A 27,768-nucleotide genomic window follows, 5' to 3' on the forward strand; every position below is an offset into this window, starting at 1 on the left:
AAAGAGCAGGGAGCAAGTATGCAGGCTGTATTCATGCATAATTGGCTGTGGAAATGGCACTAATACAGGAGTCTGTTAGTGTCTGTGCTTAATTAGTTCTTATCCTTGGTCTTGGATGAGAGGTAAACAGAGGCGTCAGATGAAAACTTTCGCAGACAAAAACTCGACAGAGAAAGCTGGTGAGACCCATGAAGTCTGCACCAAGGTCCCAAAGGAAACAAAGAGTTTGACCTCGGGCTAAGTCACAAGGCCCAAAAACCTGAACACCAAATAGACAATAAACGCAGCGCATACAAATCGAAGCTCGGCGTTTAGTGGCTCTTTCTGAAGTTGTCAATGTATGCCCCTCATGAACAACTAGAAAGTTGAGATCACCAGAACCATTTCTCTGGAGCAAACATAAAGTGCTCAACGTTGTCACTTGCAATTCAAGCACAAACAATTAGAAACAAATCTCTGTCAAAAAAGCTTTTATGTGAAAAATACTGTATTAGACAGCTGATTCACACACTGTTACAGCGAAGCCCCACTATAAAGCTGTATATTCTCCAGTTTGAACCAATGTATCAATTTTGTATCACCTCACTGTGAGACTGGGTAAATTGGGGGTTTAGCTCTAATATCAGATCAAAATAAAAAAAAATAGAAAGTTTTGTTGCAGTAGCCTGAGTATCTCACGAGTGGACGACCACAGAGTAAGACGGGTGTTATAAAGCCATCATTAGCCCCCCTCTCCCCCTACCTCGCTCACTCTCTCTCTGGGACAGAGGAGTTGTCTGTGATGGAGGCTGGACTGCATTAGCGCCACTGCCATGTTCCACTTCAAACATGACCTTCTCCGGGTCGCACTTCATCTGCCACCCACGGACCCCAGTACACCCTCACCCCCGCACTACCTCCCACAGCTTCCCACCTGGACCGCCTTCACTCCTGGAGCATCGCCTCACCGCCCTATGTCATTATCATGCCTTTATCTTCGCCACAAATGGACTAAAAAGCACACCACGCAGACTGGCGCGTTCTATTTTCAGCCTTTTCGTATCAAATCGCCTCACTTTTCTCCCCTTCTCTCTGCAAGTGTTTATCCGATCACTCACGATGCCAGCCTGACGCCCCACGACCCCTGGTTTGCTGGTGATGAATGACCATTGGCCGTCTCACTGACAGCTCGGCAGCTGATGCCACATAATTACAGTATCACCGTTTAGGCAAAATTACCAAATTACCGCAGTTCTCAAGAGGCTGCGGAAGACTGACAGGCCGGCCGACAAAGGAAATACAAATATCTGAGAAGAGAGAGGTCTTGAAGAAGTACGCAGACAGGCACAGAAAAAGTACTTATGTTACTGGGGCGCATAACTGTGAACAAAAGGAAAGCAAAGTTGATGAGTCTGAAGAAGCAGAGACACTTTTCCTCTCATAAATAATGCTGAAAACATCTGGCCTCTCCTTGATATTCAATCTTCCGCTTCCTACTCAATTTATTCATTCATTAATTCCTCTTGAAATGTTCAAGAGGCGTCAACATTTTAATATTTCATCGAATCAGCAAGGTCTGACCTTTATCTCTCCAAAAATACGGCTTTTTGTCTCTGCACATTTCGCTGACACGGATTGAATCTCGACACAGATCTTCATAAAAGTGTAGCGTTGAGTTATGTTCTATCTGTAAATGAAGAGAGTCGGAGTGGCCCGGGAGGGTCGGCTCTCGCCCCTTTGGTAAGTGGAGCGTGTGTGAAGTGACAGACTGACATTTATGACGTGGGCGCGAACAGTGAGCAGCGGGGAAGATGTTGACTTTTCCTGTGAGTGCGGTTGAAGGCTGATGGCCACCAGGGTTGAGTTATGCCCCACTAATGTATCCATGACAACAAAGGCTTTCATTCAGCGGCCTTGAGTCCAAATGTAAAAACAGCGTGAGGGTCGCGGCGCTCGGGTTGGATCCATTAGGTACAGTGCAGTCTGAACAGCTGTCTGCCATTTTCAACTTTTCTTTTGAAGTTGGTGCTGCATCGGCAAAACTGTTAACAAAGCATTTTAGATGTATGAGAAATATCTCTTGGAAATGTGTAGCTTTGAAAGGATTACAGGCTTTATGTGAGCCGAGTAATTCAATAAACCACTGGGATTATGGGGCACTTCGAAACCTTATGCATTAATACTACTGTGCACTTATGACTGACCTTTTCCCCTTTTTTGTTTATGGATTTATTTACTTATGTTAAATCAAAGTGAGAGTTACAATTCAAAAGAACAAAGAAAATTGTTGGACAATTTCTTTTTTTTTTTTTACTAATTTTACTAATATGGTTCATAAATGTAGACCACTTTTAAATAAACTTCAGCTACAACAAACATCAAGTTCTGTTCCAGCACTATTTAACACAGAAAACTTTTTCTTCTCCATTTTCTTCCTCCAAACTCCAAACCAAATGCTATGGCTGCCCAATAACATTAGCTAAAAACAGAATAAAAAAGTGATACTGATACCAATACTGGGGTTTGAGTATCTGCCGATATCAGAGAATTACTGATACCAAGAGACATTCTTAAAAGTGGCTTTTTGAAAAATAATAGTAATAAGTGAATACTGTATTGATCTGACAATGGAGAAGAGTCACTTGAAGTCATATTTTATTGTCATGTTACTGATTAACTAAACTCTTGGATAAACATTTAACATGGATGACTTTTCAACACTAAACATCATTGGGTGTATGACAAGCTTTAGGTTAGATTAATATAAACAACTCACATTAAGTGATCTGAAGATAACAAAAATGTTACATCAGTTATTTCTTAAACTAAAATACAAACACTTGGCCTCAGCAGGGACTTATTTTATTTTATTAACCTTCTTTAAGTGTAACCAGCCTTGATTAGCTTTCGTTAGCATTAGCATGCTCCTGCTGGCCTTAGCAAGCTATTGCTAACCGCAGAAGTTTGCACGGCGATCAAAAATACGTTTGGATGTTAAAACCAACTCAGCAACTGAATTCTCCAGGTTCTAAGCTTTACAATCATATGCATGCCCATATTGACTTAGATTTCGGTGGTAAAAGTTGTGTTTTTAAGGCGTTGAAGCGACAAAACTCGTATCGGTTCATTATCGGATATTTGTAGGATATTTGATACCCGATATCGTATTTTTTCCAGTATCAGCTTCGATATCTGATACCAGTATCGGATCCCTAGTAAATACATGCAACACACTGTAGAGTCCAAGTGTTTTGATGTGAATAATAACTCCAGTATTTAATAGTTTATTATTGCTGCATAGCCCACGATGCTTAGCGATATCACGTTCCTGAACTCTATACAAATGAGATGCCCATGTGACGTATGGTGTAATTGCGCTCGTGTCATTTATTGTACAGTCATTGTCAGCCCAATGTGGACAATACTGCTGATCACAAGTATGTAACACATGCACATGCCAAATGGTTACTTTTGTCAGATATCAATTCATTCAACAAGAATACACTATTCTGAAAGACAGTCAATTATTTCTTGTTGTCTTAGGTAGCTTTTGTTCTTTTCTTTCTTTCTTTCTTTCTTTTTTTTACACAAAATAGCACAAAACATGATAACTAGCATTATCCAGCTGTTAGTCTATCAATAAAAAGACATTATAAATGAGCACAATAGCAACAATGTGCTAGGCCTGTGAATTGTGAGATCAGCTGCATGTACAGAGCAGAGACCGCTCCGTTAAACATAGTCATAATGTTGCGGAAGTAATTTAATCAGAATGAGCTATATGTCACTTTGTAATAGCGCGTGCTTTGCCTTGATTTATCTGTGTTTGTGAAGAGGAGAGAGACAGAACAGACGGCCCGGTGCGGTGCAAAGAAATAGGCCATGGGAGAGATCCTCCTGCTCGAATTTATCACCGGCTGATGATTAGTATTATTAGCACAGGTGCAGTTACAGTAAACACTAGAGACTCCCGTTTTAAACTCAAAGTGAGCCTTAGATAAAGAAGAGGGTGAAGCAGGAGCCGGGGTGCCTGTCCCTGAGGTGTTTTGTCTCGCTACGGGCCTAGATCCGCCGGAGCAGAACGAAATGTGCTACAAAAAAAAAAGGTTATGGAGAAAATTACAGCAACTGCAATCATTTTTCACCAAGTTACATTAAAAGCAGAGCGAAATGTGGGCTATTAAGGGCACATCATGCATTCAAAACTGGTGTTTAGTGTGAAGTTGATAAAAGGACTAGGTGGTTTTAGGACAGCTGCAATGCCATCGGAACTGAAAATGCAATACAGAAGGAGATAGACTACTGGTATTATATACTAGCTGAGACCCGGCCTTCGGCCAGGCCTCGCTAGTCTCCACATTTGATATTCTGAGATTGTGAGTGATTACAAAGAAATGTCCAACCCGTCACACAGTTCAGCTGTAGACCAGTGGTTCCCAAGCCATTCCAAAAACTATGGCCACTACAAATGAGTAAAAGAATGAAGGCAAAAAACAATGTCAAACAAACTGCAATTGGAGTGTTTGATGCACCCGTGCTCCTTTCTTATAAACTACGACAATATTTTCGCTAAACTCGGGGAACAGGATTCAAGAGACAGCGGAATAATTATGGATAAATATTAGGGGTTCAGCTTTAACGGTTTGGGTCACGGTGCAGGAAGTTTGGTGCATCACGGTAATGTACAATCAAAAAAATAATGAGTAGGTTTTGAACTGAAATAGCCTAATGATCTTTATTAGACAGTATTTATAACCTTACAATAAAATTGGCAATGCTTTCAAAGCTGCTTTAGAATAAAATGTACCTCTGGGCTCACAATACGTGAAAGCAGAATAGAAAACAAATGGTACAGCAGCATCGTAAAAAAAAAGAAAAAAAACTACGCAGTGCAGGCCATGCGCTCGTTAACTGGTAGTTTCATTTTCGCTTTTACTCACACGGAGGATAAATCAGTCGGAGCAGCGCGTTTGATTAGAGGCTCGTGTTTGAGCAGGTTTTGGGCACGCACGCACACGCACACACATACACACACGCACACATCGCCCTGTTTGGATGCGCGCGCACACATACATACACACACGCACGAACACACACGCGTGCGCACACACACATCGCCCTGTTTGGACGCGCGCACACGCACGGCAGTCAGATCTCGTGCACTCACGTTTTTGTGACAGCGGGGTGTCCTCGGACAGCAGCACCGCGGTCCATATGGACCCGTAGCCAATGCCCGCGGCCGGTGGGACCGTCACGTGGGGGCCGGCCGCGGATATAATAATAATAAGAGTAATAATGCATATAGCGCTTTTCCAGACGCTCAAAGTCGCCTAACGATTTGGTGCATTATTCATGGACAGGCAACCAGTCTGCGCACATCAGCCCCCAACACCAACCACGCACACACTCACTACTGTCGCCAGGCTTCCTGGTGTTCCCAAACGGTCTCCCATCCCAGTCCTAACCAGGCACTTCCCTGCTTAGCTTCCGAGGAACGGTCTCCCATCCCAGTTCTAACCAGGCACTTCCCTGCTTAGCTTCAAAGTCGGTATGGGAAATAAACATGGCGGCGCCCAGGCGGCGGCCATTGAGATTGCGTTTTCTATAATAGATCCTACACGCCACATAATTATTCAGAAGATCCATATGAAAAAAAAAAAAGTAGATGTAAAGCAGATGTAAAGCTTGGAAAAACTCGATTTTGCAAAATACCCCCCCTTTAAAATATCCTGCAGTTATTTAGGTTACAAAACACTCCTCTTATCTGTGTCCATAAAGATTCATATGTATAAACACTGGCTTTAGTTTAGCCTCTACAAACATGTTTTGAAATATTTGTGTATTAGTTTTGCAGTCCATACTTTAGCCTTAAGTGTAGCAGAGTGTTAATGCGTTTAAAGTTATTACTAATACGCACTGTGACTTGAATCGTCTTAGACATTTACAGATAAAGTAAAGGAAAAGGAAACTTGCAATTTCCTCCCTGATTTTGATGCATTAGTGCATTTGCCTCGAGCGAAGAATGAGATAATGCCGCAAACACAGAACCAGTCAAAAACAATACGAGTCTGTTTTTCTTTATGCCTTAATGCAGAGATAACATACAGATTTATAGCTGTGTGCGAGCAGCCTGCGAATAAACTAAACAGGATCCACGTTAGGAGACAAGAATAATCTTCCTGGTGCCATATGGATAACACTGCATGGATCGGAGGATTGGCTGCAGGGCACAATGTACACAAATAATCAAATAATGCTTAATAGATATATACGAACTTTGCATATAAAAAGTTCTGGGGGACATAAAAATTAAGCATCCATTGTTATGAGCTAACTTAGACAGAATGCTGGCCCCACTTTCTTGTATCTAAATAGGATTCATTATTTAAAGCGTCGAGCTGAGGGAGTAAGGGGAGACGCTAAACAATAAACAGTAAAAAGGTTTTGAACTGCCAATCTCGTGTAGCCCTGGGGAGGGAAACAAAACTAGGTGAAAGATTTTCGAATAAAATCCAAGAAAGAAAACACTCAACATCTCTCTATGAGCTCCTGTGGGACATTATGGGTTTCTTAAACAGACTCCGGTTTGAACTCTGAATACCTCTGTGGGCTAAAGTGACGACTCAGACTAAAGTGTGTGTGTGCAGATTAACCCGAAAGTCTTACGCTAAATGCCATTAGTCTGGACTAGAATTACAGTCATGAGAAAAGTATGTTGGAAAGATCAGTGACCAGAGTAAGTCCAGAAATGTGTTTAGACTGCATGATGTAATCCAAGAATGGTCATTTCAGGCCTTCACCCTTACACTACTGTTACAAGTTAAGTTTTTATGCCTTTGGATTTACCCATCACAAATATTTTACTCATGTACTTCTTTATTTCTTACTTTTTCTACCAACAGAGCAACTTCTTTAACTAGTTCATACTAAACAAAGTTGCATTTCAGGTTTTTTTTTTCCGTGAGCACCGTTCCTACTTTCTCCAGATGCTCAAAGGGTAATTTTATCATCAACCTCAAAATTTGAAAATTGTAGAATTTGTTGCGACAATCGAAGCAATTTCCTGAATTCAGTTGAAAAATTAGGCCCCACATTTTTCTGCAATTATTATTCTGCAGAGAGATGAGTAACTTGTCGCGTGAGGGCAAACAGACCATTTCCTTGTCAGACTGGTGCAGCACAGAGCTCGCGAGTCTTTCCGCTATGCTAGGCGGATAATTACTGTCATTGATTAATAATCCAAGAACCAGCCCCATAATAATCTGTGCCACATGTGGCAGCGCTCTTAAAGGAAACACTCATTTCCCCGTGAGATTCAGGGCCTAAACTGCTTAGTGACAAGTAATAGAGAGTCATTTTCTTGTCTGGTGAGGAGAGTTTGGCTGGTCGTTTTCCATTGCCTCAGCACGTCAGATGTCCAAACAAGGAAGACGGTGATTCACATCCCAGAGGACAATCATGTTATTCAAGGACAAGTCATCTGTTAACCGTGGAGCTGCGCAGATTCTAATATTTAACATTGTGCGAAAGGATGACCATTATGGAAGCAAAGATTATAGCAGTTAGCGCTTGTGCTTTACAACTAGAAGGTCCCTGGTTCGAATCCCATCTGGACGGGGCCTTTCTGTGTGGAATTTGCATGTTCTCTCCGTGTGTAGGTTTCTTCTCTGGGTGGTTTCTCCTGCTAACATGGGTCCCTGCCTACTGCGAATGCCCACTGTTCCTAGGTTTCCCCTGCGGCATTACAGGATGGGCCAAATGCAGAGAACAAATTTCCCTACGGCGATCAATAAAGTATACCTTAACATGAACTCAATGGGGAAACAAATACATTTCACTAAGTACGTTAAATCTCTATCTCTGCTGCACAAAAGCAAAGGGGTAAGGTTGCTAAGGTTTCACCATGTCCATGGTATGGTATGGCTATCAGCAGACAAAACATCACAAGGGATATTTAGGCTGGGGACCACCAATTCATTTTCTCGTAGGAGAGGTGTGGTTTATGATTGTCCATAGCAGTTAATTGGGCGCTACAAATGTCTATTACAAATGTCTATTATATTGCAGTAACGGAATTTTCAGTCAATACCTTCATACCGGCCCACTTTTTTTGCCAGTTTATTATTTTCAGTTCTTAAATTACAAATGGCATGTCTGTGGGAGACATTCACACAAAAGATACTTTTAAAAATGGTCTGAAATGTTTCAAACATAACAGGACAACGCAGCACCACATTCCCCTCTCCATTTCTGTATGAACATTTGCTGCACTCTCTTTCCCTTATTTCTGCCTAATTTCCTTTCAAATTCTTATGAGCCAGAAAAAAAACATTACAGTAAAAGTACAGTGGCACATTGTTCACCATTGCCAACAACAAAAAAAGGAAAATAATCTAAAAATGAATCAAAAAATGTCATGATCGCAAAAAAATAATTGGTTACCCATTACCCTCGAACTCTTACACTTAATTTAAAAAGTGCAGCCCGATCCTCGTTATTCAGGGTCTAAATTAACTTGTTTTCAATTATGTGTAGCAGAATGGCTTCCAGACAGGAGTCCCTGAAGATGAACCCTCTCTGAGAGCTAGTTTGTGTGTTTATTGAGAAAATTGTGAAAAAGCGGTCTAATCTTCAGGCAGAATTGGAACGAAAAAAAGGCCACTTTAGGAATACAAGGCTTTGCCAAAATGTAAATGGTAAATAGTCCATCTGTCCTTGTGCCTCCACAACTGAATAGAACATGCGCCATTTGTAAAGAGGAAAAAACGTTGCAATGAAAAAGTGAACTTACTAATATTAACTAAATGAATCTCTAAGTAAATAAACTCTAATGAGGAAGTGACGGCAGAAGCACAATGAAAAGGTTAAAGCATAATGCATCAGTGACATTCTAAAAATTTAAATACATTAGTGTTAAATGATGTCTGGGTTGCCACCTCTGTCGTCTCTCGTGCTGCTGTGTGAATAATGGCATGCATGTTCGAATTAACCATTTAATTACGCAAATATGAAAATTAATTTGGTGTCAATTCTAATCATTTTATGCATCCTGTTTGGTCCCTGGCAGACACTCATTTACATAGCATTATCTTTCAATTATACTCGCAAACGCTCACCCATTCAAGTTGGAGCTTACTCTATGCTCACAGATGAAGGGAAAAGGTGTTGAAATCTTATGCTCAAACAAAATTTTATTGGGTGCCAGTTTTAGCCATAAAGCATCATCTTGTAGAGAGGATTTCCGATAACTGTTTTACAGCAGTACTAAGTAACTCATGCCCCTAGTGGCCATAAGTGACACTGCAGGTGTCGTAGCATGTTGCAGTTTTTTACACATTAATTGTAAGAGTAAATACTTCGCTGGCAGAAGAGACAAAGGGAGGGAGGGATATTGTACATCCAATTACACAATGGAGATTTTTTTTTCACTCAAACTTGGCTGTAAATACTGTTTAAGTGCCGCTAGCCCACAGTTAGCCTGTTAGCTTCTTCTTCGTGATCCCATTAGTGTGTATTGGTAACTCCTACCTGGTGGCAGCAAAGTTGCAATTGTGGTTTTCTGGCAAGAGACACCAGGGGAGATGAAAGACCTCCCAATCATTCCATTAACACTTGTGTTACCCCCAGAGGGGGTAATGATGCTAAATAATGATTTATTAAAAGGCAAACACGTTACTTAGTACTGCTTTAAATATTGGGATATTTTACTAAACCATTTGAACACAGTACAACTATGTCCCGTTCCATTTTGTAAGCAATTTGTTTCATCATCAAATTTGGCCAAAACAAGATGATCAACTAAATCATGAGCAAAACAAGGGTAAAAAGTGATATCGCTGGAACAACACCCAATATTGCCATGACAATAATCTAGCAATATACCGTATTGTGTTGCCCTTTTAGTGTATTTTCTAATGTTTGTTGTTTTTCTGCCTGCATGGATGGCCATAGACACATACAGTACAATCAATGTGTTTTTATAATGCGTGCTCAGATGTGAAGCAAGCACATCCCACCAACTGCAACAAAAAAACAAACTGGCAATTGACCACAAAGAAAATGTCACAATAAAGCGGTCAGTTTCCAGCCAGGGCAATCTCGGTGACAGTAATCAGAAAGGCTGGATATGGGCTCAGATCGCGTTGCACTAAACTGACTGAAGCTGCAGAGTCTATAGTGAGGCAGTATAGTCGTGGACCTGGACATAATTACCACAACAGCACCCGGTGGCGACCAGATTGCTCCCAGGTGACAGTGAGGGTTATTAAATTGTCACGGCGCACCACCCCGCTTTGGCGCTGAAACGGCCTGCCAGTGCCCACTCACAAGTTTATCTGCTCCATTTGTTTGACATCTTTACGACGCGGCGCATTAACACCAACCTAATTTCATCGGGACCTCTGTGTCTTTCTTCTCTGGCATGTCTCAAAGAAATCCTTCAGGGTGAGGTTAGCGCCGCTGGGACTGCCTGTCTCCACCAAATTATTACTCCGAGTGACTTCTTTATCCTCCTGTGTATTCGACTTTACGAGAAAAATCTCAAGGCAGAGTTCAAATGAGGCTATTAGTGGAGTGAATTAGCCTGATGGTGCACTAAAAGTTATTCAATTTTCAGCTGTTGAGACGCACACTCAAAATGCCTGTAAATTAACTAAAGAAAACATTGAATCTGGGAAGAACAAACAAAACACAAATAAGTGTCCTTGTTGGTGGAATTTATAGTTGATATTAAGTTGATTATCAAATATAAATCAGGGTTGACGTATCATTCGAATTAAAAACCTAATAGTGCCTTAATGTTTTTGTTTGCGCCAATAGAGCACTCCAGATGTACAACAAGCAGTACGTTCATTATCCCATAAATAATACCTCCTCGTTTATCATAAATGACTTCCCCAAAGTTTTTTTCATTTCGGCCGTGAATCTACAACAATGCAAAAGAGTGAACTTGATAAACATCTCCTCTTTTGAAACTCTGATGCTTCCTCGGTCAGTTGAAATCAGGACCGTTTCCTCTGGACACTAACAAGCCCACTCTAATCTGTGCTGTGCTGACAGTCAGTAACCTTTATACACACACCGATATGCAAGTGCCCTTGGATTAAACAATGAACGCAGAATCTAGATCCACCTGATAAATATAATTAAAATAATATCCCTGGGCAATGTGGACACTGCAGGTCAACACAGGAATCTTTCCTGCATGTCTGATGTTAATCAATTCAGTCTGTGGCAGAAACAAATCGATACAAATTAAAATCAGTACGCAGTTTCCAATCAAAAATAAACAAAAATCTTATGTATCATCACTGCAGTAAAGACAGGAAGTGGTTTCCTTGACGATGAACTCAAGTGCTCTTCCTATGGACATTAATGCAAACGTCGACACAAGCAATGTAACATAAAATAGAGCAATGTATTCAGACGCAGTCAGAGGCATTAAGGTAGAAAACATGTGTCAAACACAAGGCCTGCGAGTCCGTGAGATGATTTAATGCGGCCCTTTGTAGAGCATGAATAGTAATAAAAAAATGCTCTAGCCCATTCCTGAGCGCAGTTATGGATTTTTAAAGAAATAGCCAGAATGCTCATTCCAGCCACTAGGGGGAAACTTACATTTAAAAAAAACTCCACACGTGTCCAGCAGAGGGCACTATTAAGACTCAGGATATAAACAGCATATTATAGCCATGTGATAAATGGTCAGTCTGTCCCAGGGCGGCTGTGGCTACAATAGTAACTTACTACCATCAAGTGTTAAGTGAATGAACAATGACTATGTACCATTTTCACAAACATGTGGCACAGGCTAATAAAGAACAAAAAGTGTAAACCGTTGTTATTTATTAGGCCACAGTCCTTTACAATATAAGCAGCCTGCGACGCACCGTGGGGGCTGAATTTTGGCCCACGACCCAAACGAGTTCAACGCCCCTGACCTAGAACCTAGGCCCTGGGTGGTCTTAGCTGGTAGAAAGGCTGCTGCTAAATAATATATGATGCATTACAACAACTTCGTAATAACACTCGCACTAATACAATAGAGGATGGATCTCCAGCACTGACTTTATAAAAACAAACAAAACAAAGCGATATATACATTTCCTTTTAGTCTTACTTTGTGTGTTGATATTTGGCCGGGGTTGGCAAGTATGTGTGGTGTTGAGACGATATTGCAGGAAAAACAAGTCATTTAAAACAATTTCACCATATTGGAGCACTTAACAGGTATTTGATACATTTTGTGCGCTAATGTATTTCATCATCTTGGGGTTGAGCGCAGGATTAGTTTTGGTTTAGCTGCTAGCATCTATTAGTTCTGTGTTTGTCCTGGTTTTTAAATTATTCCTAAAAAAGTCTCAGTTTTCTCATTATTTAGTCATGTTAATTTGAGTCTGTTTTGGTCCGATTTGGAGAACGTATTTCTTAAGTTTAAGAACACTTGTAACAAAGCATTTTGAAACTCATCAATCATAAAAGTCTGGAAAGTTAATATGGAAAATTTATCTACTTAAGCAATCACGGTAAGTTCAAGGTCGAATAAGCAATTCAACAAACAAGCAAAGATATCTAACGCTCAGTGCAGTGCCAGCAGAGCGGACCAGCTGGTCACGAGCCACTAGCTTTAAATAAATGACTCTTATAAAAACAAAGATTTATGTTGGATTGTGCGTGTTTTGCCGCTGTAATGTTTCCCACTAAATCATAATGTGCGGTAAGTGTCAGCTAATGCAGGCAGGCCCCTCAATGCAAAGCAGCACGACTTCAGAATACTCCTCCGCGGCGCTTGGGGGAGTGCATGGTGAGGAGAACAAACATGTGTGCGGCGACTTTGGTTTTACTCACATTTTGCCGGGAGGTCGTATCCGCAGGTGATCTTGGCCTTGCCGGTTTCGCAGCCGTTTAGTGAGTGGCACTCGTCGAACAGGCAGGACCCCGCCGCTTTGTGTATGCACCCGTCAACTGAAACAGACACATGACAGGCAGAGGTATGAGGCCCGGCTCGATCAGACAGACAACAATTCTCCACGCTGGGCTAATTAGCTCTTTGCTTGCTTTATCATGTCAAAACAAGCACTCATTTAGAGAAACAGGACCAGGAACAAGCAGCATGTGTGTGTAATTTTCATCATTTTCTCCACTCCGAAATGATCTGGCTTGTATATCGTGTGTCTCTGTAGGGGGAGTGTGACAGCGCCTGTGTCTGTTACTGGTAAATATTGACGAGCTTAGGAATTAAATTAGCCGGGCCAGGATCTAATAACGCCTCCACGAAGCAAAATGAGACTGTTCTTCCTGTAATGCCTCTCCTCTGTCAACAGCCATGGGCCTATAGTACACACACTAACAACTGTGTAGGGTTTAGTGTTTTGTTTGAATGAATGAACGGCCAATCTCAATCAAATACCAACAAATAAACCTGATAAGGATTCAAACAGTAATACAAGTATTTAACTATTTCATTCTCGCTTTAAGTCCGAGACAATAACCACTGTCATGATCATACAGTAGGAGTAAACATTTCTGCATTAATTATAGTCTAAAATGTAGTCTGATCTTTATTTAAGTCACCAGAATGAGTAATCCAAGGGTTCACTTACTTATTCCTCCCTGTCCTGTGAATGTCTACATGCTATGGCCAATAAAAAAAAGATAACATGTAAATATTTGGGTGGTATTAGTTTAAGCAGACAATGTTTAGTCATTCTAGTGGTTTGAATATAGATCAGACCACATTTTATGACGAATTTAGAACTAAATAACCACATTTAATTAAGCCGTAACATCAGTTTTTGAAGACTAGAATTTAGTCACATTGGAACATGATACAGGCACCATTTTTAGTCACACCGTTGTGGATGTGGAAGAAATATGCCTTGCAGATCAATACATCTCAATTAATCTGAAAGTCAGTAGAGATTTCTTTGTGTATATTTCAACGTCAAACAGAAGATCCACAAAAACGTTGAATATCGCTCTGCGCGTTTTGTCGAGAGGAGATTTTTTTTTGTTCGTATTGCGCCATGCCCCTGATGAGAGTGTCCTTGTTCTACATAAACCGCCCCCCCTGCCTCCCCTCCTTCCTCCTCTCTCTTCCCTCACCTCTATCTCTCTCCCCATGCCTGCTCCTTAAAGTTTTAATTTTACCAGGTTAAGGCTGCGATACACTTGATTGATGGCGCGTCTTACAGGAGAAGGCAGAGAGATAGAAATCCACATTATCCGTCTCTGAAAGCCTGACATCCCTCCGAGAGTCTCTTATCAATCACCACGAGACATCATAAAAATCCTCCTCCGACTTGTCCTGCAGAGTCTTCGCAGCCATTAGCCCAAACAAGAGACAGAACAGGCAACACGGACAAATACAATGCTTTGTGTTGTGCGTCTTTGTAAGGGATCAGCGAGTGCGGTTAACGTGACACTAGCAGAAGTCTCACTGCTATTGCTGCTACCTATTTTGCCTGCAGAATCCTTCACTTCCTAATCTATTGGGAAGAAAAATATCCATCTAAAATTCTAATAAACCAGACTGTTCTAGATCCGTTAAGAGTCAATTTCATAGCATTATTATTATATATATTTTTTAAATAAATGATGCACAATCGCCTCCACAGGTCTAACTATGAAGGTCGATCGCACAGGGGCGGTTCTGTGGGCGTTCATGCACTAAGCCTTAACTGAGCATTGACAATTAAAACTCTTTTAATACTTATAAGCAGAGACACTGAGTAGCTGTACTTCAGGAGAAGCTACATCCCACAGTATTAACCTTTTAATCCCCGCCATAACCCAGGGCATTTTCTCTAGTTCAGCTTTACCCAAATCTGCAAGCTTACAGCCTAGAAAGCCAGTGGAAGACCTGCAAAACTCATCTAAACCAGGGGTCTGCAGTGCAGTGGCTCTTTGTCCCACTGGAGCAGCAACAAGTATATCTACAAGAAGAGCCGGTTCTGATTGAGTAATCCATTGGAACCGTGGGATTCCTTCATTAATGGCGCCTCTTATTGATGCCTACTTTTTTAAGAACCAAAACAAAGTGCACGTGCTGAAACATGTGCTTTTTCACGCTCGCCCGAGTTATTCAAAAAGGAATGGCTTGAATATCATCTTAAAAATAGAGGAAGGGAGAGAAAGGTAAGAAAATCACGAACAACCTGTTAATGTGCAGCTACTCCTCTGCTGGGTAACGAACGTTTTAGAAAAGGAGTGTCTGCCCCACTAAAATCGATTTAAATCCCGGTAATTTAATAACTATTAGCCTTTATAAAAATGCTTTGTATGATAGAAAGTTTATGTCAAAATGTCACTTCACTCTCTCGCCTGTTTAAATAAAAATCACAAGAAGCACATATTATAGTTTGTAGCCTATTTTTTAATGAATTGATAAGAGAAACGATAAAGAACCGTATCAATAAGAGAAATTATCAATGGTATTAATATTGCTAAAAAAATTCTACAAAGAAGTATTATATAAAACAAACAAAACATAATGAATCATTTCAATCAATATTAATTCATATAATTTTGTTCGGTCGTGTGGCTCTTTGAGATTTTCGTTTGGTTTGAAATGGTCTGAAATGGCTCTTTTGATGTTGTGGGTTGCAGACCCCTGATCTAAACGTATCAGTCAGAGGCTAAATTAGCACAGGGTTAGCATTGACGGTCTCGGGCTGAGGCTCAAGTGAATGATCGGGATGTGTGAGAGCTCGAAACCCATTTAGGCGACAGCTGAGGGATTTCACTCAAATACCTACGACTTTCACTGTAAGTAATTTAGGCAGTGCTTTAAAGTAAATATCCATTTATTTAATCAAATGTCCATTGTGTATCCTTTGGAAATGACTTATTATATCAAAACGAAAAGAAATCACACTTTTACGCTCATATAACTGTTCAAAACTCATATTAGTCCCAGGTACTTTAATTTACTTGAGGAATTATTATGGAGAAGTGGAGTAGAAATGAGAACAGGCGTCACAATATTTTTGATACAACACCACAATACTGTATAAGACTTTACAAAGAAGAAGAGAAACAGTGAAAACACGTCCTGATATCTATGGACCAATAACCACGCACAACCACAGAGAATACTGAAAATATCTTGATAGCTGTGTACTCCGTGTTCTAACATGTATACAATGTGTCTTTTGAAAGAAGACGCGCCTTTTTTTTTGCGAGTTTCCCTTTCCATCGCACTCAGATAAGTCAAAGACAACAGCTGGGCGGATGCTTTTCTCCTCCTATCAATCATCTTTAATGGACTGAGGGACAGGCGCTTGACAGAGACGGATCCTGATGGCTTTTCCAAGAAGTAACATGAGTGTGACAGTGATGTGCAGCCAATGAAAGCTGCTTAGCACCAAAACAGCTGCGCACCGGTACTGGTGCTAGCTCTAAACCCGGCATTTATCTTCCATACATTGAAATGCATTGCACAGAAGAGGCTGGTTTGTGATCATCAGGCGCACTTATTTGCATCATAATTGCTTCTGAACGTTGAGCAAACAGAGAATTGTCAAATGCGTTAAGAGCTTTGGGGCCTGCAGGAAGCAGTGTAACACCTTCCACACTGTGTTTAGTCACAGCTAACAGTTTAAATGATTTGTGTAGCAATGAAGCTAATGGGGCATTGTTTGGATGGGAGCCTCTGGTTAAGCCTCCGTCACAGGCGAGAGGGGTAATAACTATTCTCAACAGGGTTTGCCGTTTCATCAAAATGAAAAAGTGAAAAAGTCAAAGTGAAAAGTAATATAAATGTAAAATATAAATATCAAATATAAATGACAAAGTTGAAGTTTTAAAAAAGGTAAAGAATTTGTTTGTCCGAATATTGAGACTGAAAACTCAGAACAGGAAAGATTGCACAATTATGGCATTTCACAAACTAATACTGTAAAAACATATGTACAACGTTATTATATTACAATTTCTGCTTTCATTATAAAGTAGGCTTCAATAGCAGAACAAAAGGTAGTGTTAGAGGTGGCAACATTTCTAGATGTTAAAGGGGGGGTATTATGCAAAATCGACTTTTTCAAGCTTTACATCATGTTATTATGTCATTCCCCCATTAAAAACATGCCTGAAGTGTTGCCTTGGCACATTCACGTATTTTTGAGTCCTCCTAGGAACGCCCCCACCTCCTGGAGACGCCTCCGAGCTTTCGTCACCAGCCGAGTAACCAACCACTGCTCCTCAGTAGAACCCCCTCCCCACTGATGCCACAGACAGCGTGTGGAGGGGGCGTGTCGGAAAGGGTCTGAGGTTCTTAAAGAGACAGAGGCCTATTTCAAGACATTCGCTACAGCCATTTTGAGAGAGCAATTTTATACAAGGCAGTTCTTCTAATTTACTGCATTTACAGACCAACAGAAGGTTGTGTCATCATTGTAGTGTGCTATAGACTGGTGCTATGTGATTGAAAAAAGCATAATACCCCCTCTTTAACCTATTAATGTGATAAAAATCCTTTCCTAAGATTCAAACAAAGTATTGTTTTGATTTTGTGCAGGTGATTAAATCACATGACTGTAACATATCCTTAAGAAGTATGAAGCACACACTATGAAGGCACAGTTCACACAAGGGTCACACTGGAGCAGCTCAATAAAGCACACTATATTTATCAACTCAATCATCTGTTTAAATATAGTTCAGCTTTAATAATACGTCTTTTCCGAAAATTTTGTTGTTGTATAAGCATTAAATAAGCCAAAAAAGCAGAAATTATGATGAAAAACTATTGCGAACTACTCTATTACAACAGACTCAAGCAGTGGTTCGACACTTTTTCTGTATATACATTAACCTCTTAACCCCCACCTGAACAGAGCACATTTTCTCCAATATGGCTTTACCCAAATCTAAAAAGTTCTTGCACAAAGCGTCAAAATAGCAACAAAAACAAGAAGACGAAAATGAGAATGACAATGAAAGTGACAAAATAAAGCCATAGAAGTGTAACAGAAAAGTTACAAAAACGTGACCAAAACGTAACAAAAAAGCAATGAAAGTGCAGAAAAAAAGGGAGAAAAACAAGGCAAAAAATGTATTGAAAACACAATAAAAAATCCACAAAAAGGCAACAGAAGAGCGACAAAAAAGTGGCAAAAAATAGATGAAAAAGAATATTAAAAAAAGTGACGGGGCAACAACGGGAGGAATAGATCAGTTTAGATTACTTTTGTAGGTCTTAGCTTTCAAATGAGGCATTACCCTGGCCCATAGGCTGCAAGCTCCGGTCGAGAAGCTTTTAGATTTGGGTAAAGCTGGAATGGAGACAATGTGCTTGGCAAGACGGGTGGTAAGAGGTTAAAAGAAAAGTTTGCTGGGAAAGGCTCGCGACCCACTGAAAACGGTTCTCAGCCCAACAGTTGAGAACCACTGATTTCCCTCACGGCGAGAAGCCCTAGGGTGTCGTCTTGATCAGGATCCAGCATCTTAACTCCACAAGCCTGAATATAACAATACGTTAAACAGTAGTTTAAACAGTACAGGCACGAGAGCTGCTAAAAGTATAAACGTACACTGTGATCCCTTCTCAGTCATTTTTTTCATCCGTGTTGGCAGCATTTAATAATACCATCTACAGTTTTCATGAACCCCAGAGGACGCCCCTCTCCCCAGACACTTCCCTCTCATCACTGGGCTGATCTCAAACCTACACAAGTATCCTGGGATCGCGGTAAGGAAAGACGCACAGGCTTCTGCTTTTCATCTCAGCCGCTCCAGAATGAGATTGTGGATAATAGTTTTCAGTTTCCATTTTTCTGCAAGTGTGAGTGCCAAAGCTCTTTCCCTCGTGCCATTTGCAGCTTGTTCGAAACTTTGAAAATTCTGCTACTCATGTTCAAGGTGGTCTGCAAATAAAAATGCTGACAGAAAAGAGAAAAAGATTTAAGCAGGTGGTAACATTTAGAGGACAGCGCAGTGGTTCTCAAACTGGAGCAGGTAGAATCATCTGCTGCAATTTGAGACTTTATTCATTTTCATTCAATTTATGCTGCAATGCAAGACAGGTTTTATGTCATGTGTTTGAGTCACAAACAGACAAAATTAACTTCAAATACAAAAATTTAGGCTTCACGAATTTTGTTGACTCATTGCTTTTTTGCTGCAATTGCTTAGTTTGACCTTGTGCATAATGCATGACATTAAATAAACTAACACTCCCACTATTATGCTGCGTCTCGAGCGACAAAATGAGCATCGGCGCTCGGCAATCGGTAAATACCCTATTAGTCACCAAATTGAATCTACTGATTGCCAACTAAAAGGACAGCAGCATTCAAAGGGGTTCGCTAAATTTCCAATTCATTTATGCCTCGTTTGTGACTAGTTTCCATTTGAATTGCTCTATGCCTGGATGTAATTACACTACATTCACATGCTAAATAAACATAATGATGATGCACCTGTACTGCTCAATCAAAAAGCATGTCCTTTTCTCACACAGTTATCTCAATCTCACACCTACAAACCCGAAAGTGAAAGTGTTTCCGACCGTGCACAATCAGCAGCACAATGATTCTTCAGATGATGACGTTATGGAGGATATTTCATGTATTTACTCTACTCTACTATTTTACTGAGCCTTAATTCCTCAGGTAGGAAAAAATATACACATCCACCTCATCTATTTCCTCTCACAGCCTGTCTGTGTTCAGTGATCAGTAATAAATCAGTGATCAGTGTTCCGGATTAGCACAATTTGCAAAGTAGTGGTATACATTTCGATTATATTGTTCCTTATAGCTTGCTTGAAATCATAAAGTTGGTAAATATGTTTTAAAAGCTGTGATTGATGTAAGTGATTAGGGGTGGGCAATGTGCCAAAAAATCAATACACCCTAAGATGAGGATTTTCATTTATCATGATTTATGTACACTCAGTACGTTTTGATCGCCTTTAACTGATCTGAAGCCATCTACTGCTTCTTAAAGTTCACTGTGATTGGTGATGTTCGAGGAAGGAATCCGGGGGCGGACCGGGTGGAACACACGAGAATATGAATGCTAAAAAAAAAAGTGATTATCCAATTTCATCTGAGAACCTGTTGTTGAGACAAGATTTTTATTATGCTGTATTTCAATGTATATATATGTGACATTTTTGTTTCGGTTCCTAGTAGTTTTTCCCTAATATTTTTCCTGATTACAAAGAATTTGGGAAACACTTTTAACTGAGCAATTAATGCTGATTAGCAAAAAATGAGCATCCATTTTTCCACAAAAAGCCTGTTCTATTCACAAACAATTTTAACCAAAAAACATTCTAGATTGAGATCACAGCGCCAAAACTTGTGAACCCTTGGACAGAGGAAAAAGCCAATGATGCAGTACCTAAAGATCAAGCCGTGTTTGGAGAGTAGTATGAAAAGAAAACAAATAAATAATAATTATAATAGCCACAGCTGCCCATGGGGTAGACGGAAGCGAGTCTGCCAATCTGTGCCATCGACCACTCAGACCCCCACCAACCATTCACTCACACACACACTACCAGAGGTGGGTAGAGTAGCCACAATATTTACTCAAGGAAGAGTAACACGACTTTGAAGTAATTTTACTCAAGTATAAGTAAAAAGCAGTGGCCCAAATATTAACGCAGGAAAGAGTAAAAAAGAAGGAACTGGAGAAAATGTTACTCGTTGTTTCAGTTATGACAATAATGTGAAAATGTTATGATATTATGAAGAATAAAAAAAAGTCATAATTTCTGTGTGTGTCAAAATCAAGATTTGTCACTTAAAATATCTACTCACAGAGGCACAAGATACTTAAAAAAAAAAAACAGTATGGTTTGAAAAAAACTACTTGCAAAAGTACAATTACCTCAAAAAGTAACTGAAATGAGTACTACCCACCTCTGCACCCCACATTCACCAAGGCTTCCTGGTGTTCGGTCTCCCATGCAAAATCAACAGATGAATTGAAAAGACAATACAAAAGATAAAAATACCAAGAATGCTTGCTCTCTACCATTAAGGGCTACTCATTCGACACAAATGTAAACTTACTGACCTAAATTTATTATTAGCCTATGCCAAAAAAGAATCTCCCAAATCATAACCCACCCTCGACTTGCCGTTTTTGAAGTATCCATGGCAACAACACATTTCTCTCTCTCTCCTCCAGCACTTTCAGAGCCGAGCGCTGCCGGAGCCCCCTCCACAGTCCCACCTCTATGATTTACCACACTATTTTCCTCTGCACTCATTTCACTGGAGGAGATAATGACATGGATTAGCAGCTAATCAAGTGCCAATCAGAAATCTGGCTGAGCTAAATGTCAGGTGGAATATACTGGAGCCATTGTGGAGCATCCCTTGTGATACGGGATTATGTGCCCTAATCACTGCAATTTTGGTTGCAACAGGAGCCAGCCACGGCCTGCTCTGTACTGTAACCAGGCCAAAGGAATAATAATCTCCATTTTACCTATAATAACCAGGTAAACATGAGGGTTGGCTGTAACACAATCCCAGATGTTAAAGTGTCGGGAAACAGCTGAGGCTTACAGGACTCTCACTCCCCAGACGCTGCACTGTGGGTACAACAAGTGACATAACAGCCACAATATAATACGGCACACAGGCTGCCATTAAACTGGTGAATTACTGCTGCGGTTAACAAACCTCTTATAGGATTTTAAGAACATCTCTGAGATGGCAGAAACTTAAAAGCAAATGAAAAGAAAAGGAAAGTAGTAATAACTTAAGTATACCCCCCAGCAACACAAAATCATTAAACACAAATTGACCTAGAAGTTTTAATTCTACAATCAAGACTGATGCCTTTGTTTGATATACATCTTTCCTTTGTTGTTGTCCTGAAGTTGGATTTTCTTTGAGTTTTATTTTCTAAACCTAAAGAAAATAAAACCCAAAGAAAATCCACAGTTCGATTGAATTCATATGTACTTTGTCTTTGGGTTTTTAAGAACAGCCCTTCAATGTTTTGTCACAAATATATGCTCACATTAATGAGAAGTGGACACCGCATACAGATACAAGTTAAAACATGTAAAGTACAGCTAGGGTACACAGGGCCTACACTGCAGATCCCCACAGCTTCTGTCAGTTTACCCAGAGGCACCGGTTGAATATTAAGTCCATAGAACTTAAACACAAAAACAATATGCACCATTCTCCGATGATTTTTCCTGGTGTCAAACTTTTCTTCAAAGATATAATTAATAGCTCTGCAACATTAGAAAGCTCTGTGCCTACGAGGATTGACGGAGCAAAACAGAATATCCGTTTTTATTGTTTTCAATCACCTATGTGCAGCACTGAGGAAAACTATCTTGCCGTATTACAATTCATTGGATTGTTTAAAACAACCATGACACATTTGTGGCACCCCCCGCTGACATGTATACGCAGAATAAGCAGGTCTGGTTACCTCACGTGACAGCGTGGAGCCCAGACCAAACAGCTGTGGACGACCCGGTGCCATCCCTGACTGTGTTCACTGCCCAGGACAATTGTTATTGCTGTGTCCGTCACTTTTAAAGATGTTGTTTTACCGGCACTGTCCTGTTGTCCCGTTGTCTGAGCGGAGTCGCCCTGTCCTGAGCAAAAGTACACCGTCTGCATTCTTAAATTGTCAGCTCAGCTCCTTCAACATCCATAGCTTTGGATTGCACTCAAGACCTTTTCTTTCCCGGTCTTATTCTAGATCATGGCATAACTGAATTTCGGAGATACATTTGGGTTTTATTTATATCGATCAATTATTAATTGTGTAAAGCAAGATGGAAAACACAATGGCTGGTAGGATATAAGGAGCAGGAGCAGTAAACTTGAACTGTAGTTGCTGTAATAATACACTATCATTCTATCATGTAATCTGTGATGTCAAGTGCCAGAGAAGTTCTTCGTGTCAGAGGGAAGTAAAAGAACAAATTTCTCAAGATCTGTTTAGTTTATCAAAATTTCATCAGTTTAGAATCCATCCATCCTGGACCCATCACTAATGAAGTCTAAGGCCCATTACTGACCTTTCTTTTAAAATGTGTTTGTTTTGATAATTTGGCGCAGCTCAACAAACGCGACATGGTTTACATTCGCAGTCTGTCATTAGAACAACTATGACAGCAGACATTCTTTGGCTCTTGTCTCACTGTAGCCACCGTCTTTACCTCACATACTCAGCTGCTTGCCAAATGGTCTGCTTCCTGGTTCACTGACGGACTGAAATTCACCATTTGTGTCTCTTTTGAACCTCAAGGCTCTGAACTTTCTTTTCCGAGGGTGAGGCATTAATCAAAGTTAAACACAAGCCTCTTCCTGCTTCAATATGACGCTCATTTTTCACCTCTGACCCTTCATTCCGCCTGTTATTATAAACAAGCACTCCTTCAATGTGTCTATTATCGCTGTGTCTCCTAGGTTAGATTACCTTTGGCATCGTGGCTTTACTATTACTGCCAGGGGAGAAAAGAAGAAAGAATGGGGGAGATTGTCATTAGATAGTATCATATAGGCTCCCCCGGCAAAAGCAATCTAAAGAACAACGTGTGTTGGAGGCAAGTAGCAACACAAGCTCCCATTTGGCCTTAGAGAAGTTCTGTGAGCCGAAATAAAATATTTGCGTCTGTCCTTGTGAATTTAAAATGAAAACAAAAGGAGGTCCGTCATCCGATATAAGTTAAGGAAAAATATGTATGTTATATACTCATATTTCAATTAAAGCAGAACTAAGTAACTCATGCCCCTAGAGGCCATAAGTGCCACTGCAGGTGTCGTAGCATGTTGCGTTTTTTTTGTTACTTATTAATCAGTCATTAGTTCATGAGAGTAAATACAACGCTGACAGAAAAGACAAAGGGAGAGAGGAAAATGATCACATCCAGTTACACACTGGAGATCATTATTTTCACTGAAACTCGGCTGTAAACACTGTTTAAGTTTCTTCTTCGTGATTCTATTAGTGTATATTGCGCCTCCGATCCGGAGGCAAGAAAGTTGCAATTGTAGTTTTCTGGCAGAGACACCACGGGAGATGAAAGACCATTAACATTTGTATTACCCCCAGAGGGACCACGAAAATGATTTATTACGGCAAACAAGTTACTTAGTTCTTCTTTAAATGATCAAAGTCTTTCATATTCTCTTTGTTAATAGGTTAAGAAAAAGAATACAGGAGAGATATCACTTGCCTTAATCTCTTGTCTTACTTCGCCTAAACCTTGGAATGCCCTGGTAATGGCTAAAAGGCAATAAAACTATTCAACCCATTATTCACAGGCCTTCGAATAAAACTATTATCATCCGAGAATGAATCATCATAAATCATAACTGTGAGGTCAATTTTGCCTTCTATAAAAAGGATTTAAGCAAATCTTAACTTAATGCCTTGTGACAACCATCCATACAGAAAAGAGCATGTTATATTGGCTTACATCACACAGGAAATCAAAGTGGTGGAAACGTATGGAAACATAATTAACAACAACATAACATGGCGGGTATTTCTCTGTGAGGTTGAGACATCAAAAGGCCTTCGTGGCAGGGGTCTGAGGCGCGCGTACATTTACATTCGAGCTGTGAAGGTAGTTGACATGAAGAGGCACCGCTATACTCCACAAACCAGCACCTTCTCAGCGGGAGAGGAGCTAATCTGGAGCTGCCAGGAAAATCATCAAATAAAGTGTATGTTTCTTTAATTTGTAGAGTATAATCCTGTGGCTGACCACTGAGGGTTTCCGACTCAGATCAAAAGTCTGATCCGATGTAAATTATTGACTAGACATATCTTGTTTACTGCAGTGGAAGCCAAAATACTCTTGCACTTGTTGTTCTTGTTCTTTTTAATTAGGTTTATTCAAAGCAATGGAGGAAGCCTTATTTGGCTAAATGTGTGTCAACATTAATGAGAATTGACCAAGGAAAATTATGTTAAAAACAAATTAGTTCACAGAAGCTGGGAACGTTTGTTTACAATATAAATAGGATTGTGCCAAGTTTGTCCAAACATAATGGCTTTTGCAGGAGTCCATGTTCCAAGCTTTTATTTACTTTCAGCCATTTCTAATGCCTTGCTGAAGGATTATAGTATATAAGTTTTTGCTTCTTTTTAAAAGGCGGAACTAAGTCACTTATACCCCTAGAAGCCAAAAGTGCCACTGCTGTTTTTTTTTTACTTATTAATTGTCCATAAGAGTAAATACTACATTGATAGAAAGGACGCTCAAACTTGGCTGTAAAGTGTTAGCCTGTTAGCTTCTTGTTCATGATTCTATTAGTGTGTATTGTGCCTCCTGCTCTGTGCAAGGAAAGAGGTTTTCTGGCCAGTGACACCAGGGGAAGATGAAAGAGCCCCCAATCATCACATTAAAACTTGTATTAACCCCAGAGGGACTACACAAAGGATTTATTAAGGTAAACAAGTTACTAAGTTCTGCTTTAAAACTTTGCAATTTCCATCAAAATAAAAAAATATTTTAATGAAGTGGCAAAAAGCTAACGCACATGATGCTTATGTTAACTTCTTTTTCTTTTGGTCTTGTCCAACTGGAGTAATCTGTAATATGCACTGGCTTTCTCTCGACTCTCTCCTTTTATCAAGGCTTGGGACTGTATGTGGTACTTCAAATAAATCGTGGTTTCATACAAAATTCACACTGACTTGACGTTACTGGGTTCAGCTCTGATTAGAGACTTCCGGACTGACTGGAATGCAGGTATTTTCATCTCCATATAATTAAACACTAGCGCCTGTAGAAATCGGCCTTTTCTGCGAAGCTAGGCTAATAAGGGACACGCTAATGTTGTGAAAACGCTGTTTGAAAACACAACCCCCAGTGCGGCTCCCGGCCAATTTCATCATAAATTACTTCCACAGCACAAAGGGTTCACGGTGGAGCCGCCCAAGAGAGAGGCTGCTTCTGCGGCTGCCTGATGGTAAAGGATGGTTTTCTAAGAACAACCTGGTGAGAGGTGAGAGTTGAAACACAAGCACTTTGTTCAATGCAACAGAAAGACGGGGCCAGACAAATGCGTGCCATTAATGGGCAATCTGAATAGCAATAGCTTGAAAAACCCAGCGAGGAGGAAAATGGTGAGGACTTTGCAGCTTCAGGCTTGCGCATTTTAAAACTTGTGTAATTGTGAAAGCGAAGAATGATTCGTCCACTGAATGAAAGGCCTGTGCATTAGGATTAAAATGCATAAACAGCTGTTACTCTTTTGCATGCTTCTACGGGTTTGCTACTGGAAAGTGCCTCTTCAACACAGCCTTCAACCCTCTTTCTTACATTAACATTTGTAAAGCCACACAGAACACATGCCAACACCAAGGAGTGCTATACAGCTACGACTGATGCTAAAGCACACCAAACAAAGACAATACATTCAAGAACAAAGAGATAAAAATGAAAATATTTTTTTAAAGTCAACATTTTTATCAGGGTTTATCGCTACACTGGGAACCGTGACATCCCTATTTTTATGAATACATTTGTCTTTGGGAAAGGTAGTCCCACATTCTTAGTTAACCACAAACAAAGCACAAGATAAATACGGTATGACTCAAACATACAAGAATAACCACCTGACACTTCGCTCTGTTGGATTGTCAGAGCATCTGAACCCAGCGTGTGCAGGTCAGGTCTTACTCTTACACTTTATGTAAGATCAAGCTTACTCAAAGTGTAAAGGTGTGCCCCAAGGGTCTGTTTTAGGTCCACTGTTATTAATTACTTATATTAACAATATTGACAAAATTGTGTCTGATGCTGATGCTCAGGCTTTCTGCAATATATATATATATTTTTTTTATTTAGGTCACCAAATAAATACTTAATATATACTGCTTATTTAGTGATGTCACAGTGCACCTCTTGTTTATGTTGATGTAGTGCATAGCTTTAAACCCACAGTTAAAACTATTGCAAGCCATACAAAAGCTGGAAAGCACATCAGGATGGCTGAAAATAAACTCGAAGACGCAGAGGCAAAAAAAAAAAAAAATTAGCGTGATATTTCATTTTAAAAACCAGCATGATGCCCATCTTTCAGAAAATATTGCTCTTCTCAAAAAATCAATACAGATGCAGGTGATGTGTTTTCATTTTCTTTCTGAAATTACAGCTACAGTGCTGCAAATCATCATCAGTTTCTATTAGGAAGACATTTTCAACGAGATCATAAAAATGCTACCTACACATCAGGGCATGGTATTATATGGTAGGTGGAAAAAAAAGTGACCAACTTCATAAAAATCTTGTCATTGCTTTTGCAGAAAATAAATGAAAACAGTCAATATATGCCGCCATTCAATGTACATAATCAGAGGAATTGTTGACAAAACGCCTCATGGTGCAATAAAATCATTAGCCTCGTGTAACTGAAAGCAAACATTGGGCAGCATACCAGCAGGCGCCCGGGTCGGGTTTTCAGTCTGTGTGGAAATCCTCTGCAGTGATTTATCTGATGGCCAATGACAACTTTCTTGCAGGACCCGAAGTGTGCGATCTATTAATTGAGCCCGTGTTGGCGCTGAGGAGATTAAGCGAGTGCAGCTGCCCACTCCCGAGGTCTTCCCCCCCGGCCCAGCTGTGAGGCACAAATCAAAGGGCCGTGGCACCACCTCCATCCTCTGCATTAGGCCGCCGCTAATGGAAGTTCACACGCTTTTCTTTGGTAAACATACCTGGGATGTGGGGGAGAGCATGACAGAAGCTTAATCTACTCTATTTGTAAAACGGCGCAGCTCAAAGTCCACCAACACTGCACACTGTAAAAGACAGAAGGTTTGGAGCGATGAACAAAGAAAGGA

The 27,768-nt window shown here is 40.3% G+C and overlaps 1 protein-coding gene across 1 annotated transcript in view; it reads right to left on the reverse strand.

Moving 5' to 3' along the window:
• The window catches only part of macrod2 (mono-ADP ribosylhydrolase 2), a 556,553-nt gene that overhangs the window by 366,259 nt on the left and 162,526 nt on the right, over nt 1-27,768 (reverse strand). The window contains exon 5 of the mRNA XM_079559786.1: nt 12,826-12,942. Within this exon, the coding sequence (XP_079415912.1) occupies nt 12,826-12,942 (117 nt within the window). The remainder of the gene's footprint in view (nt 1-12,825; nt 12,943-27,768) is intronic.

Source organism: Gobius niger (genome assembly GCF_951799975.1).
Source record: "Gobius niger genome assembly, chromosome: 7".
NCBI lineage: Eukaryota > Metazoa > Chordata > Actinopteri > Gobiiformes > Gobiidae > Gobius > Gobius niger.